A 14,316-nucleotide genomic window follows, 5' to 3' on the forward strand; every position below is an offset into this window, starting at 1 on the left:
TTTGTTGTTTAATTTCCATATGTAGACCCTAGGACTAGAGTGGAAAAGGTACTTTTTATGATTTTTTTTTATGATATGGGCCCCTTAACAGAATACTCCAATAAAGCAATGACAGTTGACTTTTCTATAGACAAGTTCCTGGTAATTTCTTGCCAGTATATAATTTTTTTTTTTTTTACTCACTTAAATACAGCGATGAGCAGATTAACCAGTAGGATGTTGGCTACCAGCAGGTAGCAGGCCATGATGGCAGGTGTTAGCCAAGCTCCGGGGATACATGGTGGCAGTTTCTTTCCATCCTCATCATACATATTCTCACCACAGGGTGCTTTTGAAAGAAAAGCTCATTTAGATTGCCACTTTGACATGACCTTCCTATCTGATTATTTACTATACTTATACTATACTATAGTTTCTACAGAAGGGATTGCATAGTGGAATAATACTTACGGTTTATCTCCATTGCATAGACTTATTGTTGTGGTAAGCACAGAAAACATTATAAGAAATTAAAAGAATTATAAGAATAAAAAAAAAGAGAAAATTAGAACAATTTCTGGGTTTACCATATGACATTAAGAAACAGTTTTGCCTAAACATATATACAACACTTTAAAAACAAAGATGCATTTTAAACACAAAGTTAATTACAAGTGTTAAAATGAAAAGTAATATAACATCGCTTAATATGACATAGCAGCTCAAACCATCATTGACTAGTAAAAAATTTGAAGTGTAGTATTTCAAGACACCAACAGAGGGAGCAAGGAAGGTCACAATCACACACCCAGTCCAGAACACACAATTCAGAGGACAATGAATGGAATGAGTCGTAAGATGGTGAAAATGTCTGAGGCTTTCCTTAGAAATCATGGCTCATGAGGGCTATAATTACACATGAAGGGCTAGAATGGAGTTGGAACGCATCATTCGTCCATCAATCAGGAAACGGAATCTTACTATGAATTCTAGTCTTACGGTCTATCGAGTCTGCAAACACCTCTCCATAGATCATCCAGTAGGGCATGTAGAAGATGTTCCTGGCCAGGCGCCATGTTGGCTCCTCGTCTGGATGCAGGATTGCCTGTCGCGCCACGCCAAAACTCATCAGCACCACCAGCATGATCACCACAAAGTACAGCATGTCAATCATCTGAGACACACACCAACACAAACACACACACACACACACATCATCTCAGCTTAACACAGCTCAAGTTTGTTTATGTAGCACCTTTTGTACTAAAAATATGAATACAATAAAAGGAAGTAAAAATGTACATATTAAAAAAATATATATGAAAAATTAAGCTTAAAAAGAATGAACATTTAATAAAAGATACCAAAAAAACAGATGAACAGAAGAAAATCAGGAACAGTCAAGTTTAAACAGCTGTGTCTAAATTAAACCTACAATCCCATTTTCAAAAAAGTTGGAAAGCTGGGGCATATGTAAATAAAAACAAAATGCAATGATCTCCAGATCATTTAAACCCTATATTTAATTAAACATAGTACAAAGACAACATATTTAACAATACTCTGCAAGTGTTTGGGAACTGAGAAGACCAATTGCTGTAGTTTTGAAAATGGAGCCATGCTGTTGTAACACGGGCAGAATGTGGTTTGGCATTGTCTTGCTGGAATAAGCAAGGCCTTCCCTAAAAAAGATGTCATGTGGATGGCAGCATATGTTGCCCCAGAACCTGTATATATGTCGTTCAGCATTAATGGTGCCTTCACAGATGTGCATGTCACCCGTGCCATGTGCACAAATGCAACCCTATACCATTATGGATGCTGGCTTTTGAACTGTGCACTGATAACAAGCCGGATGGTCTCTCTCCTCTTTAGCCTGAGAGACACATGATTTCCAAAAAGAATTTCAAATTTTGATTTGTCAGACCACAGAACACATTTCCACTTCACATGAGTCTATCTTAAATAAGCTTGGGCCCAGAGAATGCAGCAGCATTTCTAGATGCTGTTTATATATGGCTTCTTCTTTGCATGGTAGTGATGAACTGTGTTCACAGACAGTGGTTTTCAGAAGTGTTTCTGAGCCCATACAGTTATTTCCACTACAGAATCATGCCTGTTTTTAATGCAGTGCTGCCTGATGGTCCAAAGATCACAGCCATCCAATATTGGTTTTTGGCTTTGTCCCTTGCATACAGAGACTTCTCTGGATTCTCTGGATCTTTTAATGATATTATATACCAAAGATGATGAAATTCCCAAGGTCTTTGCTATTTTATGTTGATAAAAGTTATTCTTAAATTGTTGTACTGTTTGCCCTCACAGTCTTTCACAGAGTGGTGACCCCCCCCCCAACACCCCCCTCCCCCTTTTGTTGCCCCTGTCCCAACTTTTTTGAAACTTACTGCTAATATCAAATTGTAAATGGGCATATATTAAAAAAAACTTTCACATTTACATTCTGTTTTTAATTACATTTTGCACAGCGTCCCTGCCTTTTTGGAAATGGGATTGTAGACTAAAAGCATATCATTGTAATGTAGATGAAAAATAATTATTACTATGCAGAGTAATTCATAGGTCCTAGTCTCTGAAAGCAAACGTCTGTGATGTTTTTATAGATCATACTTTTTTGTTATTTACGTTTTTTAATCTTATTATTTTATAATGTTCGCATACATTCATGTTCTAAAAATGAAACTATTTTTCCAACCTCTCTTTTCTCTCTTCATTCTGGTGATGAATCGTGAAGGTGGGAGATACATTTGAAAAACCATATTGGGGTGTGAGTACAGCTAGATTGTGTGGCTAGGCTAGCAGTCAGGATTTCCTAAATGCTGTAAGGCTTCCCAATGGTTGTATTTACATACATAATGCATGATTGGGTACTGTATTAAGAGAAAACTGATGAATGATACATAAAAAACTATATAAAATCATGAACCAGTGAGGCTGAGAGATACAATGCTAAATAATTAATGCATTACTAAAAAAAATGACAAAAAAAGATACAAAACACTGGTTTTAGGCTGAAATGCCTCCTTAAAGGATTTGAATAAAAGGAGGCTAAGCCATATTTGTGCCAGCAATACCATTTTTTAATGAATGTGGAAATTTAACTGGAAGCCAAAGTAGGGTGGACAAAACAGAGGTTCTTTTTTTTCTCCATCAGTTACCTCTTTACTTTCAGTGCTCACCATTTTTCCAATCATCATGACATATGGTCCTAAATACTTGTTCACGCCGAAGATATCAAGGACCCGGATGTACCAGAAGATGATATCCACACAGTAGATGACCCGCCCGTAGCCCATGTAAGGCTCGTTCTGTAGCCGAAGCAGCAGGCCCAAAAGGAACATGGTAATGGCAACCAGGTCAGTGATGTTCCAGTACTCTTCTAGCCACACGTTGATCTTCTGTTTCAGCTTCCCTGGCTCGGACATGAGGATCTAACAAATACAGACGTATCAGACTCTTGCCTCTTAATTCTTATATTGTTCTGCTGCTCCCATATATTTTAAAACAAACTTAGCTTTCACCTGTCTAACTTTCTCCAGTCCCAAAGTGATTATGTAAGAGATGACGATCCACTCCTGCAGTGATGGCCATCGCTCCATTTTCACCAGGATGATGTAATTATACAGCATGAGGTACACAAGATAAGCAATCTGTGAAACATGATCACAGTAGCATATTATATGCATAAGTTTATGCAGTACTTATTGCATGCACAAGTCTGGGCCCAGTTTCCCAAAAGCATTTAAGGTGAAGATTATATTAATTGGTAGAGAGATCATTGTGCTATGATTGCTCTACCAATTAAAAAATCATCTTTGTCTTAAGATGCTTTTGGAAAACCCAGCCCTGGTTGGTTGCATGCAATAGATCTATACATCTGGTACATGAAAATGACTGTCACTTCGGGATTTGTAAGGTATAATCATTAAAATATTTTGTATAGGTCTCTCTTGAGATAGACTGAAAATATTTTGAAGATACTTTAAAATCACTACTTGATAATTCTAGAGCAATTTCTGCAGACTCTGTGGAATATCACATACCGTATTGAACCAGAACTTGGTAAATGGGGCATTATAGAAATAACAAATCTTCTTCCCAACAGGCACTCTTTTGTGCTTTTTTTTGGTATCTTCTTCGTCGCCTTTCTTGGATGTTGCATCCATGTTCACAGCTCCATCCTAAAAGATATTAACATCCACTCAGATTTACCTTATCCTATTTCTATAATTTATTTCCTCTTTACTAGTTTTATAAGAAACACCTACTTTGTAGACCCACCTTGCAAATGTACACAATTGACTATAGAACATCTGTTGCCATGAACAGTTTGTTTTAGCCATTCTTTAGCCCTTTGTTACTTGTTTCTGACCAAAGAACTGCTCTTGGCTGGACATTTTTAGATGGCAGACAGCTCTCAAGCAGTGGCACTGGAAAAATGCCAGCAAACTCATACCAGCACCCCACACAATACCATGTGACAATCCTTTCAACATCACTGCTTGGTTTAGAATGGGCTATCACCAGTGCTGGACAGTAACTAAGTAAATGTAATTCGTTACTGTACTTAAGTAGTTTTTTTGTGTATCTGTACTTTACTGAAGTATTTCCATTTTGGGCGACTTTTTACTTTCACTCCACTACATTTCAAAGTCAAATATCTTACTTTTTACTCCACTACATTATTCGAAATCCATCGTTCCTTTTGGCTTATGTGTGCAAAAAACGTAACAAGTAAAAAAAAAAGAAGCGTGAAGCAGCACACCAATCAGGGCACAGCATGCACTTAGTTTTGACCTGTTGGACACACCGACCCATTTCAAGTATACGGTTCAACGTCAGTGCAGCAGCATAAAATTTTGGGAGTGTCTATTCCAACATTAATGATGGAACTAACCTAACTTTGTGTAAATAGACCACAATATAGAAATATGTACACATATGCAGTTGTGACTGGCATCACTATTTCATTTTATAGTACATCAGCGTCAGACTAATTAATGACATTCTATTAAAAGATTTGTTTACCAAGAGTGACACTAGGGTATTTTCACCTAAAATGAGTTAATGAAGCAAGAGTCTTGTTACAAAAATGGTAATAGGACATTAGAGTCATAATTAATCTTTTAGTACTTTTACTTTCGATACTTAAGTACATTTGCGGAAAAATACTTTTGTACTTTTACTCAAGTGGAGGTCTCAAGGGAGGACTTCTACTTTTACTACAGTAATATTTTACCTTGGGTATCTCTAACTCAAATACATGATTTGTGTCCACTACTGGCCATCACCCAAAAAAGTCTGGTCAGCAGTGGATAGACACTAACCACTGACAACCATAGTAGGGGCTAGCTGAGAAATTGGTGGGGGGGGTTTAGGATGATTCTGAGGGCCTGTGACAGACAAGGGGCCCTAAAATATTATAAGAACATTAGGTATGTTTTTTCAACATTAAATAGTTAACCTAGCGTCATTAATAGAATATTTAATTTACAATGTACTTATAAAATGAATGGTTTCTTTTCTTGCTTTGGGCAAAAAGTAAACATCTAGTGAGTCTGTGTTTTGAGTAACAACATATCCAAAAAATGTCTGCTACTAGGCCCAACAGATGCAGCTCCAGGCTCAGCAGCCCTGTGTCCCCATCCTCACACCCCTACCAATTAACCAGCCCTACCCCCCTGACATAGGTGAGCAGCATTGTGTTGATTGACATGTCAATTGGCATAACTACAATGAGTCTGTGGGAATTTCTTTTTGTATTATTACAAGATTTATAAGATTAAATAATTTAAATGATAAGAATTCAAACACTGTAATCATTTTTCCACAATTCATTTTCAGATATGGCTACAACTCTTGTGTGGTGTTGTGTTTGTTTTCTGTAATAAAGATACTCAAATACCATCAAAATTGTGATTTGGGTTAGTGAGTGTCCATTTTTCAGCTTTCGGTACACTGAGGGATTAACACGCTAATATTAGCTAATTTTGAAGCCTCTGGCTATTGTTTAAAAAAGCCAGCTGACTATCAACTATGTAGCCAAGCTTGCGCTTAGTTTTACGCTGCTGTTGCCCCCACACTGGCATGGCCTGTGGTGATTGATATCTTTTCATGGGGCCCAAAATCCCTGGCAGCACCCCTGGATGGGCTATAGACTGTAACCGTATGACTACAAAGTAAGTATAAAGTATCCATAAAGTAAGTAACCTCATAAAGTGGCCAGTAACTGAAAGTCTAAAATAAGTGTTTTTTTTAATAAATTGGATTGTGAATGTATATCCTTTAATGTGGTAATTTCTTTGTGATTTGTGTAGTAAGTCATCTCGTGTGTGACAAATAAAAGATAATTAGTGTTATTTTAACCCCTGATGTAGTCAACACTGTCATGCTCACTGATCAAATTGATATGAGGACATTTGTTACTGTGTATTTTCATTCTCTTACCTTGTTGGATTTGGTATCTTCCTCCTTTTCTTTTGCCTCCTCTGTTTCTTTGGAGCCATGGTAAGACATGTCATCCCCTATCCGGAAGTCCAGCAGAAGAATGGCAGGAGGAAATATGATGCCCAGAATCACCTGCAAATCACACACATTTGATCATATATAATGCATGCTGTTCTTTGTTTAATGATTTTTTAATTTTTTTGTTAAGTGTGTACATGTGTGTTATACCTTTAGGCCACTGCTCTTGCCCATTCTCAGGCAGCCCATCCACATGTCAGTGAGTAACATTTGGCTGCAGGTGTGGGCAATGAAGTCTCTGTGTTTGGCTGCCACAGCCAGCTTTAAGCAAGTGGAGTTACTCCAGTTCTTCAGCTCGTAGGTTAACAGCTTCATGGCCACCTGCTCATCATGCTTGTAAGACTGATCCAGCAACTCATATGCTAACTGGCCAAACTCTCTAAGAGAGAAATGAGAGAAAGAGTGAGAGAGGTTGTAAGAGAAATAGTGTAATGTAAAATGAAAAATTCTATCCTTTTTTAATATAGTCAGCATTTTTAGGTTTATCTGTTCAAAACCAAGCATAACTTGGTTAAAAAACCATGACCATTATTAACATACAATATTATATTATCAATATATTTTTCCCATTCCCTTTTAGAAATATCTCATAGTTTCACCTTGCTGGTGTGCCCTTAGTGACTATAGACCATCTGTTGCCATGGACAATTTGTGATACCAGTTTCTAATCACTCATCAGTGGTCAGTTTCTGACAAACAACCATTTTTGGCTAGATACTTTGGTTGGTGGATCATTCCAACCTAGCAGTGATGCTGACATGTAAAAACCCAAGTAATGCTGCTACTTCTGATACACTTATACCAATGCAACACCCAATATAATGCCTCTACCATTGCTACTGTGACTGCTGCGCTGAGCATGGTCCACCACCCAAACAATATCTGGTCAATAACAGCCAAGTGGTCAGAAACCAATGATGAATGGGTTACATTCATCATTGATGGAGAAATAATGCATGTCAACAGCAGTGGTTCTCAAACCCATCCTCTGGGACCTCCACCAGTCCATATTTTTGCTGTATATCTGTATATGTTGGGAATTGGACTGTCTGGGGGTCCCTGAAGACCAGTTTGACACCCACTGGGCTACAATATGTAATTGTACACCTATATAGTGGACCAAAAAGATAGGCAGGGCAGAGAGTGGAAGTATAAGGTAGACATTTCTAATAAAGTGGATGGTGATAGATGGTTCTCAGCGCTGATCCTGGAGTGCTTTTGCCTGCACAGATTAGTGTTTTCCCTAATATAGCACATACAGTTAAACTCAGGAAGTGTGTGGCTATTAGCCGATTTGTTGAATCAAGTATGTTGGAAACAGGAATAACACTAAAATGTGCAGAGCAAGGTCACTCCAGGACCAAGACGAAGACTGTTCTACTGTTCTACAATAATGTACTGTACAGCTCATTATGTGGCTCTATGTGTAGGGGTGATCCCTCACTTTGAATTGTTGTCCAAGTCCTGAGAAATATCATCCACCAGCTCGCTTTGAGAAGATTCGTGGGCCATTGCCTTGTACAGCTTGCAGGCCACCAATGCTTTGGCCATGGCCTCTTCACCCCGCTGCCACAGAAAGAGTGCCATTTTCTGGCGCTTCATCAGCACCGCCCACACCATCAACTCGTGGAAGGGGTACTGAAAGCGGCTGACCTCTGGATCATCCACATCAATATCGATCTCCTCCTCTTTCTTCTTCTTCTTCTTTTTGCCTTTAGGACGTGGGTCATCATCCTGTAGGGGTTGGAGGAAAGCAGAAGGAGTCAGATCAGCAATAAAGTCAAGTTGATTTTAAACATGCCAATAACATAACTGAACTATTCTTTAAGGATATGTCTAACAAGTGATGGATATGACAGAAAAAATAAATACAAGTCTCATACCTCCATGCCCAGAAGTTTGAGCGCTTTGGGCTGTAAGGACACAGAGAAGTTGGTAAATGTTGACCCTTATTAAAATCATTTTTACAAACTGTGTAAAGATTAGATATGGACTGCGTGAAATTTGGGTTTATCTCAGAAAACATTGATTAAACTGTAAACTCTAGTCTTATAGTGGTGGTTTGACTAAAAGAAAGAGAAAGAGAGAGAGAAGAAAGAGGCTACAAAATCTCAAATAGACTTGCATGTGGTTTTTGACTCCGTATTACATGCGATTATTTATAAAACTACATTATATTACTTAACATGGTTTGGTGCAAGTGTGGAGTTTGCAAAGTGTTAACATGGTGGCTGTAAGTATACATTAGCTCTTGATTACATTAGCCTTCTAGCTCCAGTTCAAACCTGAAAACAGATTTTAGACACCAAACATGTCTTGGCTGATCAACTTCATCTGAGGTAAGAGGAAATTAGATTTTGAGCCAAATTTTTTTTTTTTTTATGACTGAACATATAGGTTCACTTACTCTTTTTAGACCATACAGATTATTGTAGAGGGTACGAAAGCTCTTTCTGGTATAGTTACAGCGATATGCTCCACCCATAAGAAACTCCAGAACCAGTCCAATGTCAATCAGGGTGATCTGGTAATCTGGAGGGAGGTTTCCCTGAAAATGGAACGATATTGTGGGAACATTACAAAATTGTTGCTATATCATTATATCAACTTATCATCAAAAAAACAAGCACCCAGTCTGGGGCTTAAATTAAGCTGCTGAAAGGTTTGGAGAGGGTTCGCTAGAAGAACTGCTTGCTTTTAGCCATATAAATCTGACTTGTTTTAACACTCACTCTTTGACATGCACACACACACACACACCTACATCAGCACACATGGGCACAAAACACACAGAATGCTAGAGTTGTTAAATATACAGTATGTACCTTTTTAACATCTCTGACCACAAAATGCAGTGTGTTAGTTGGCCCCAGCCTCTGTAGAACAAAAGCAGTTAATGGAAGAGAGCAGACAGGGAAAAGCATTAGGAACTCCACATGCTTTCACTTACCCCGGCACCTACCCACCATCCCCCTGACAAAACATGCAATTGATGTTTTGTAAAACGTAGTCTGTTGTGTTTAAGAACACAGTAAAATTTCAACACCATTAACCTTAACACCACTGACAGAAAATAAAATCCACTGCCACTTTAGTTTCACTTAGGTCACAGTGTATCTAGAAAAGTACAATACTGCAATGAAGCTGTCATTTTATTTTAATTTTAAAATCACTTAATGTTTCATGTAACACCATTGACATAATCTTTTTGCAGCACAGGGAGCTCTCAGTATTTCAGCCAAATTGATCAGAAAGAGATTTCACTAACTGTGGACTTCTCCTAGTTAGACTTTATATTTTTGGGATATCACCACAAAAAAACTTGATTTGCAGATTTTTGTTACTGTAACATCACTGACAAAAAAAGTATGGGACATGATTTATAATTAAACTTAAATTATATTTATATAACTTTAATCATTTTAACATAATAATGTTTACAATTTAAACTGAAAAACAGCATCAAAATTGTTGATTCACATAAAAATAATACTTTTTTCAGCACAGCATGACTAAATGTCACTAAAATAAACATTAAAAGAGAAGAATTATCATAGTTTTTGTTGGTTCATTTAGGGATGGAATCAACAAAACACAGACATCAGCTTTGTGTGCCTTTTTTTCTTATTTCGAGCTCATTTTCACAGGTTCAAAGTTGTGGGCACCATTTGCCACTGCAATGGCAGAATGACTCTAAATGCACACATTTTGCATGGGAAAAGCTGAAAGTAACACAGTATAAATCATAAACATCCCCTAAGCTGCATGAATGGGGAATTTGGGGCCTTTTGTCCAATTATATTGTACTTGCTAATAATATTGTCATTGTATGTATGTGTGCACTCACTGTGTTATAGAGCTCCTCCAAACGTGGAATGGTGAGGAAATGGTGAATGTTAACACCATTCTCGAGCAGGAGCTTCACAAAGTCCACCCTGTCTAGCACTAATGCATCCATCATTGCTTGCTCCAGGGAGTTCACCTGACAGTCACAAACACACAAGCTCACACATGAGAAACAACAAGAAAACCCACACCTTGATGCTAAGGTGGTGATTCAACTGCATCAATTTGGAATGTAAAAATGGACTACGATCAGTTATAATGAAATTAAATACACACTCCTTTTTACCACAAAGATTTTCTCAGGCTAATTTCAGATGTAAAATACAGGCCAATGTATTGTTGTTAATGTCTGCATCCCCATTAGCTGGATATCATTTATGAAGTCTTATGGATATTTCAATATCAAAATCAATCACATTTGTGTATTTACAATGTTTTTAAAACAAAGACACAGTGTCACTGCTGTGAAGTACTACTCTTGTTGAAGCATCAAGCTTCTCTGTGGAGTATCTTCAAACTGGAGTGAGCAAATAAAGTGAATAAATGAATGATTTCAAATTATTGTCTCTGGTGAGTTACCAGCAAAGTCCATGATGTGTTTTGTATCTACAAATAATTTAGAATCATACTAACGTAATTGTGGTGAAATTTGACATTTCATGATGGATCATATTGGTTCCTGAAAAACTGTAAATGAACTGAATACCTGTGAGGTCTAAGATTGACACCGCTACTTAATACAGGACAGTGTGAAGTGGGTTGTTACCCAGTTGAGCAGCTCTAGTTTTCTGGGGTCTGTCTCCTCAGGTGGTTCGGGTTTAGGTTTTCCTCTTCTGCCCTTCTTGGCCCGAGCTGCTTTGCCCTTGCTGGCACGAGTTCCTGATGGGCTTTTGGGCCTCTCTTGTGGTGGGGCACCCGAAGTGGGTAAAGAACCAGCAGGCTGAACGGATATAAAACACCTCCAGTTAGCAATGTCTTGACATATAGTCATATGAAAAAGTAGGTGCCCCTGGTCAAATGACATGTTTTCTAAGTGAAAAGCGAAAATAAATACCCTACTGTACTACACAGTACTACATTTTAATGCACAATTATGGTTTATTTGCTGGATTTAACATAAAAAAAACAAAACAAAACATAAAATGTGGCCTGCGCGAAGGTTATGGCACAGACATTTCATATTTTATTTTATTTTAGGTTTGTTTATTTAAGGTTGGCTTCCTGCTGAGGTTGATTTTTCTGTATTAAAATGAAATGCACAATGTATGTGTATGTGTGCTCTAACTCCTGATGTCACCCACAGGCCAGTGCTGGCCATGAACAAAAATCTGGCTCCGAGCAATGTCCACACGGTTCCAAGCCAGGGCCAGACTCAGCTGGTCTGGGGCTGAAGCATTTGTACCTTAAAACACGAAACAGACAAACTCATCAAAAAATCTAAGAGGAAACATTAGATGCAAATTTGTTCTTTTACCACAATCAAATGCAACAAAATTATTTACTATTATGAACAAAGGAGATTAATTTCTTTCTAGCCATATGTACAGTCAGGTCCATAAGTATTTGGACAATCACATAATTTTTGTAATTGAGTCTCTGTACACCACCACAATGGATTTGAAATGAAGCAGTCAAGATGTAATTAAAGTGTAGACTTTCAGTTTTAATTCATGGGGTTTAACAAAAACTATGAATTAATTAATAATTAATTAACTGTTTAGGAATTGCAGACATTTTTTACATAGTCTCTCCATTTTTCACAGGCTCAAAATTGGATAAACTACTAATTATAAATACAAGGATAATTTTTAATACTTGGATCTAAATTCTTTGCCTGAAGTCTGGAACCCATAGGCATCACCAAACGCTGAGTTTCCTCCCTTGAGATGCTTTGCCAGGCCTTTACTGCAGCTGTCTTCATTTGCTGCTTGTTTGTGGGTCTTTCCTTCTCTATACTCTTCACAGACTTTGCTTTCTAGCAAAGTCTAACCTGGCCTTTCTGTTCATGAGTGTTACCAGTGGTTTGCATCTTGAGGTAAACCCTTCATATTTACATTCTTGAAGGCACCTCTTGAGTGTAGACTTTGACAACGATATACCAGCCTCCTCTAGAATGTTCTTGACTTAGATATTGAACAGATATTGTGGAGGGGGTTTTCTTCACCATGGAAAGAATTCTGCAATCACCCACTGTAGTTGTTTTCCCTGGTCTTCCAGGCCTTTTGGTGTTGCTGAGCTTGTCAGTGCATTTCTTTTTTTTTTAAGAATGTACCACATTGTTAACTTGGGCACTCCTAACATCTCTCTGATAGGTTAGTTTTGGTTTTTCCACCTAGTGATGGCCCCCTTCACTTACATCAACACTTCTTTGGACCACATATGACCACAGCTCCCATGGACAGCTACCAAATGTATATTTACACTTGAAATAAACTCAAGACTTTTTTCTCTTTTTATCTCCTCGTTATTTCAATTTGTCCTAAAATAATGAGACAACAGGCCACACCTGGCCAAGAAACTGCTTATCAATCAACTGCCCAATTACTTTTGAGCATGTAAAAATGGAGGGACTATGTAAAACATGAATGCAATTCTTAAATGTATTAAATGCAATATTTTTGTTAAACCCCTTGAATTGAAGCAGAAGGTCTATACTTCAATCTTAAACGTTTAATTTCAAATTCATTGTGGTGGTGTATAGAGGCAGAATTACAAAAAATGGACCTGACTGTATGTAGCATCATGTTTTCACCCACTCATGTTCTACACCTTGAACTTAAACATACAGGCTTTAATGTGTAAATTATTCTAATTACAAAAAGCAGCCAATATCTTCCATTTTTTTTACCTTTGAGCAGAGCAGTTAAGATTGCCATCTCAATGTCCTGCTGTCCCTCAGAGCCCATTCGGAACACTGTAATCTAAGAGCAAATGTGGAAGCGGGAGGCATATGAAGAGTAGCCCAGTTGCATATGGCCCATAGGACCTCATTTGCTGGACAAAAATAATGCAACTCTTTTTCACATGATTTGTTGAGGCATTTCGCATGTTCCAGTCTGATTACTTGTTCAAAAGCTCATTCTGTAAACTGGTAGCTGTTGTCAGTAAGACCTGATTGTGAACTCATTAAAACACAACATCAAACAGAAATACTGCGACCCTATCTGGACAGCAGTTAAAGATGATGATGAGGATGATTAAACAGAAATGAAAATAAGTATCATACAGTAATTAAATACTCAGTATTTATTTGTACTCAGCTGGACCTTACTCTGTAAAGGAAAATAACATCAATAACACATCTGATTGTATTTCAGTCCTTTAATTACTGATGTGTGCAAATGACACACTCTGATGGTGACTGTAATATCACGTAACCTTATGGAAAATTAATGATTCAGCACATGCACCACATATACATCTTTAACTTTTAGGCTGTGAATTTATATCTTTAATTTCAGCACCAAGACATCACATACATTAAAATATAGTGGCCTCAAAAGTATTTGGACATTTGTGCCACACTTAAAAAAATATTACATTGGGAAACAAAGTGTTAAACCAACCATTTAGGCAGCTGGTCTGCTGATCGTTATCATTAGAGCAGTTTCTTTGCACACTTCTGCTGGTTCGCATCCAAAAAGCCTTTGTTCATCTTGTTAACCAACGCAAGTTCACCCACATCACTGTGAGAAAAACAGCCACAGATTTTGACGTTTCCACCTGTGCTTTACACAGAGTGCAGTCTGGTTGGAATTCCCATCCAGGGTTTCTCCACATAGAGAGTCTTCTATCAGTTTGATGTAACCTAGAGAACTTCAGAGTTTGCCACTGATTAAAAGGTTAAAGTGTTCAAATACTTCTTGGGGCCAATATATAGCAATTATATTTTGGAAGTGAGGAAATATAGGGGGTGTACAAAAGTCCACCCACAATATAGATGCACTT

General features: G+C 37.7%; 1 protein-coding gene across 1 annotated transcript in view; it reads right to left on the minus strand.

The window, feature by feature from the left end:
• trpm1a (transient receptor potential cation channel, subfamily M, member 1a) overlaps nucleotides 1-14,316 on the minus strand; it is a 28,553-nt gene that overhangs the window by 3,209 nt on the left and 11,028 nt on the right. The window contains exons 9-24 of the mRNA XM_036585902.1: nucleotides 13,217-13,289; nucleotides 11,670-11,770; nucleotides 11,135-11,308; nucleotides 10,370-10,504; nucleotides 9,348-9,398; nucleotides 8,930-9,070; nucleotides 8,406-8,435; nucleotides 7,967-8,256; nucleotides 6,673-6,901; nucleotides 6,445-6,576; nucleotides 4,041-4,178; nucleotides 3,519-3,647; nucleotides 3,177-3,428; nucleotides 979-1,153; nucleotides 451-471; nucleotides 184-328 (exon numbers count right to left, since the gene is read on the minus strand). Of these exons, the coding sequence (XP_036441795.1) occupies nucleotides 184-328; nucleotides 451-471; nucleotides 979-1,153; nucleotides 3,177-3,428; nucleotides 3,519-3,647; nucleotides 4,041-4,178; nucleotides 6,445-6,576; nucleotides 6,673-6,901; nucleotides 7,967-8,256; nucleotides 8,406-8,435; nucleotides 8,930-9,070; nucleotides 9,348-9,398; nucleotides 10,370-10,504; nucleotides 11,135-11,308; nucleotides 11,670-11,770; nucleotides 13,217-13,289 (2,216 nt within the window). The remainder of the gene's footprint in view (nucleotides 1-183; nucleotides 329-450; nucleotides 472-978; nucleotides 1,154-3,176; nucleotides 3,429-3,518; nucleotides 3,648-4,040; nucleotides 4,179-6,444; nucleotides 6,577-6,672; nucleotides 6,902-7,966; nucleotides 8,257-8,405; nucleotides 8,436-8,929; nucleotides 9,071-9,347; nucleotides 9,399-10,369; nucleotides 10,505-11,134; nucleotides 11,309-11,669; nucleotides 11,771-13,216; nucleotides 13,290-14,316) is intronic.

This window comes from Colossoma macropomum, unplaced genomic scaffold (assembly GCF_904425465.1).
Source record: "Colossoma macropomum unplaced genomic scaffold, Colossoma_macropomum, whole genome shotgun sequence".
Classification (NCBI taxonomy): domain Eukaryota; kingdom Metazoa; phylum Chordata; class Actinopteri; order Characiformes; family Serrasalmidae; genus Colossoma; species Colossoma macropomum.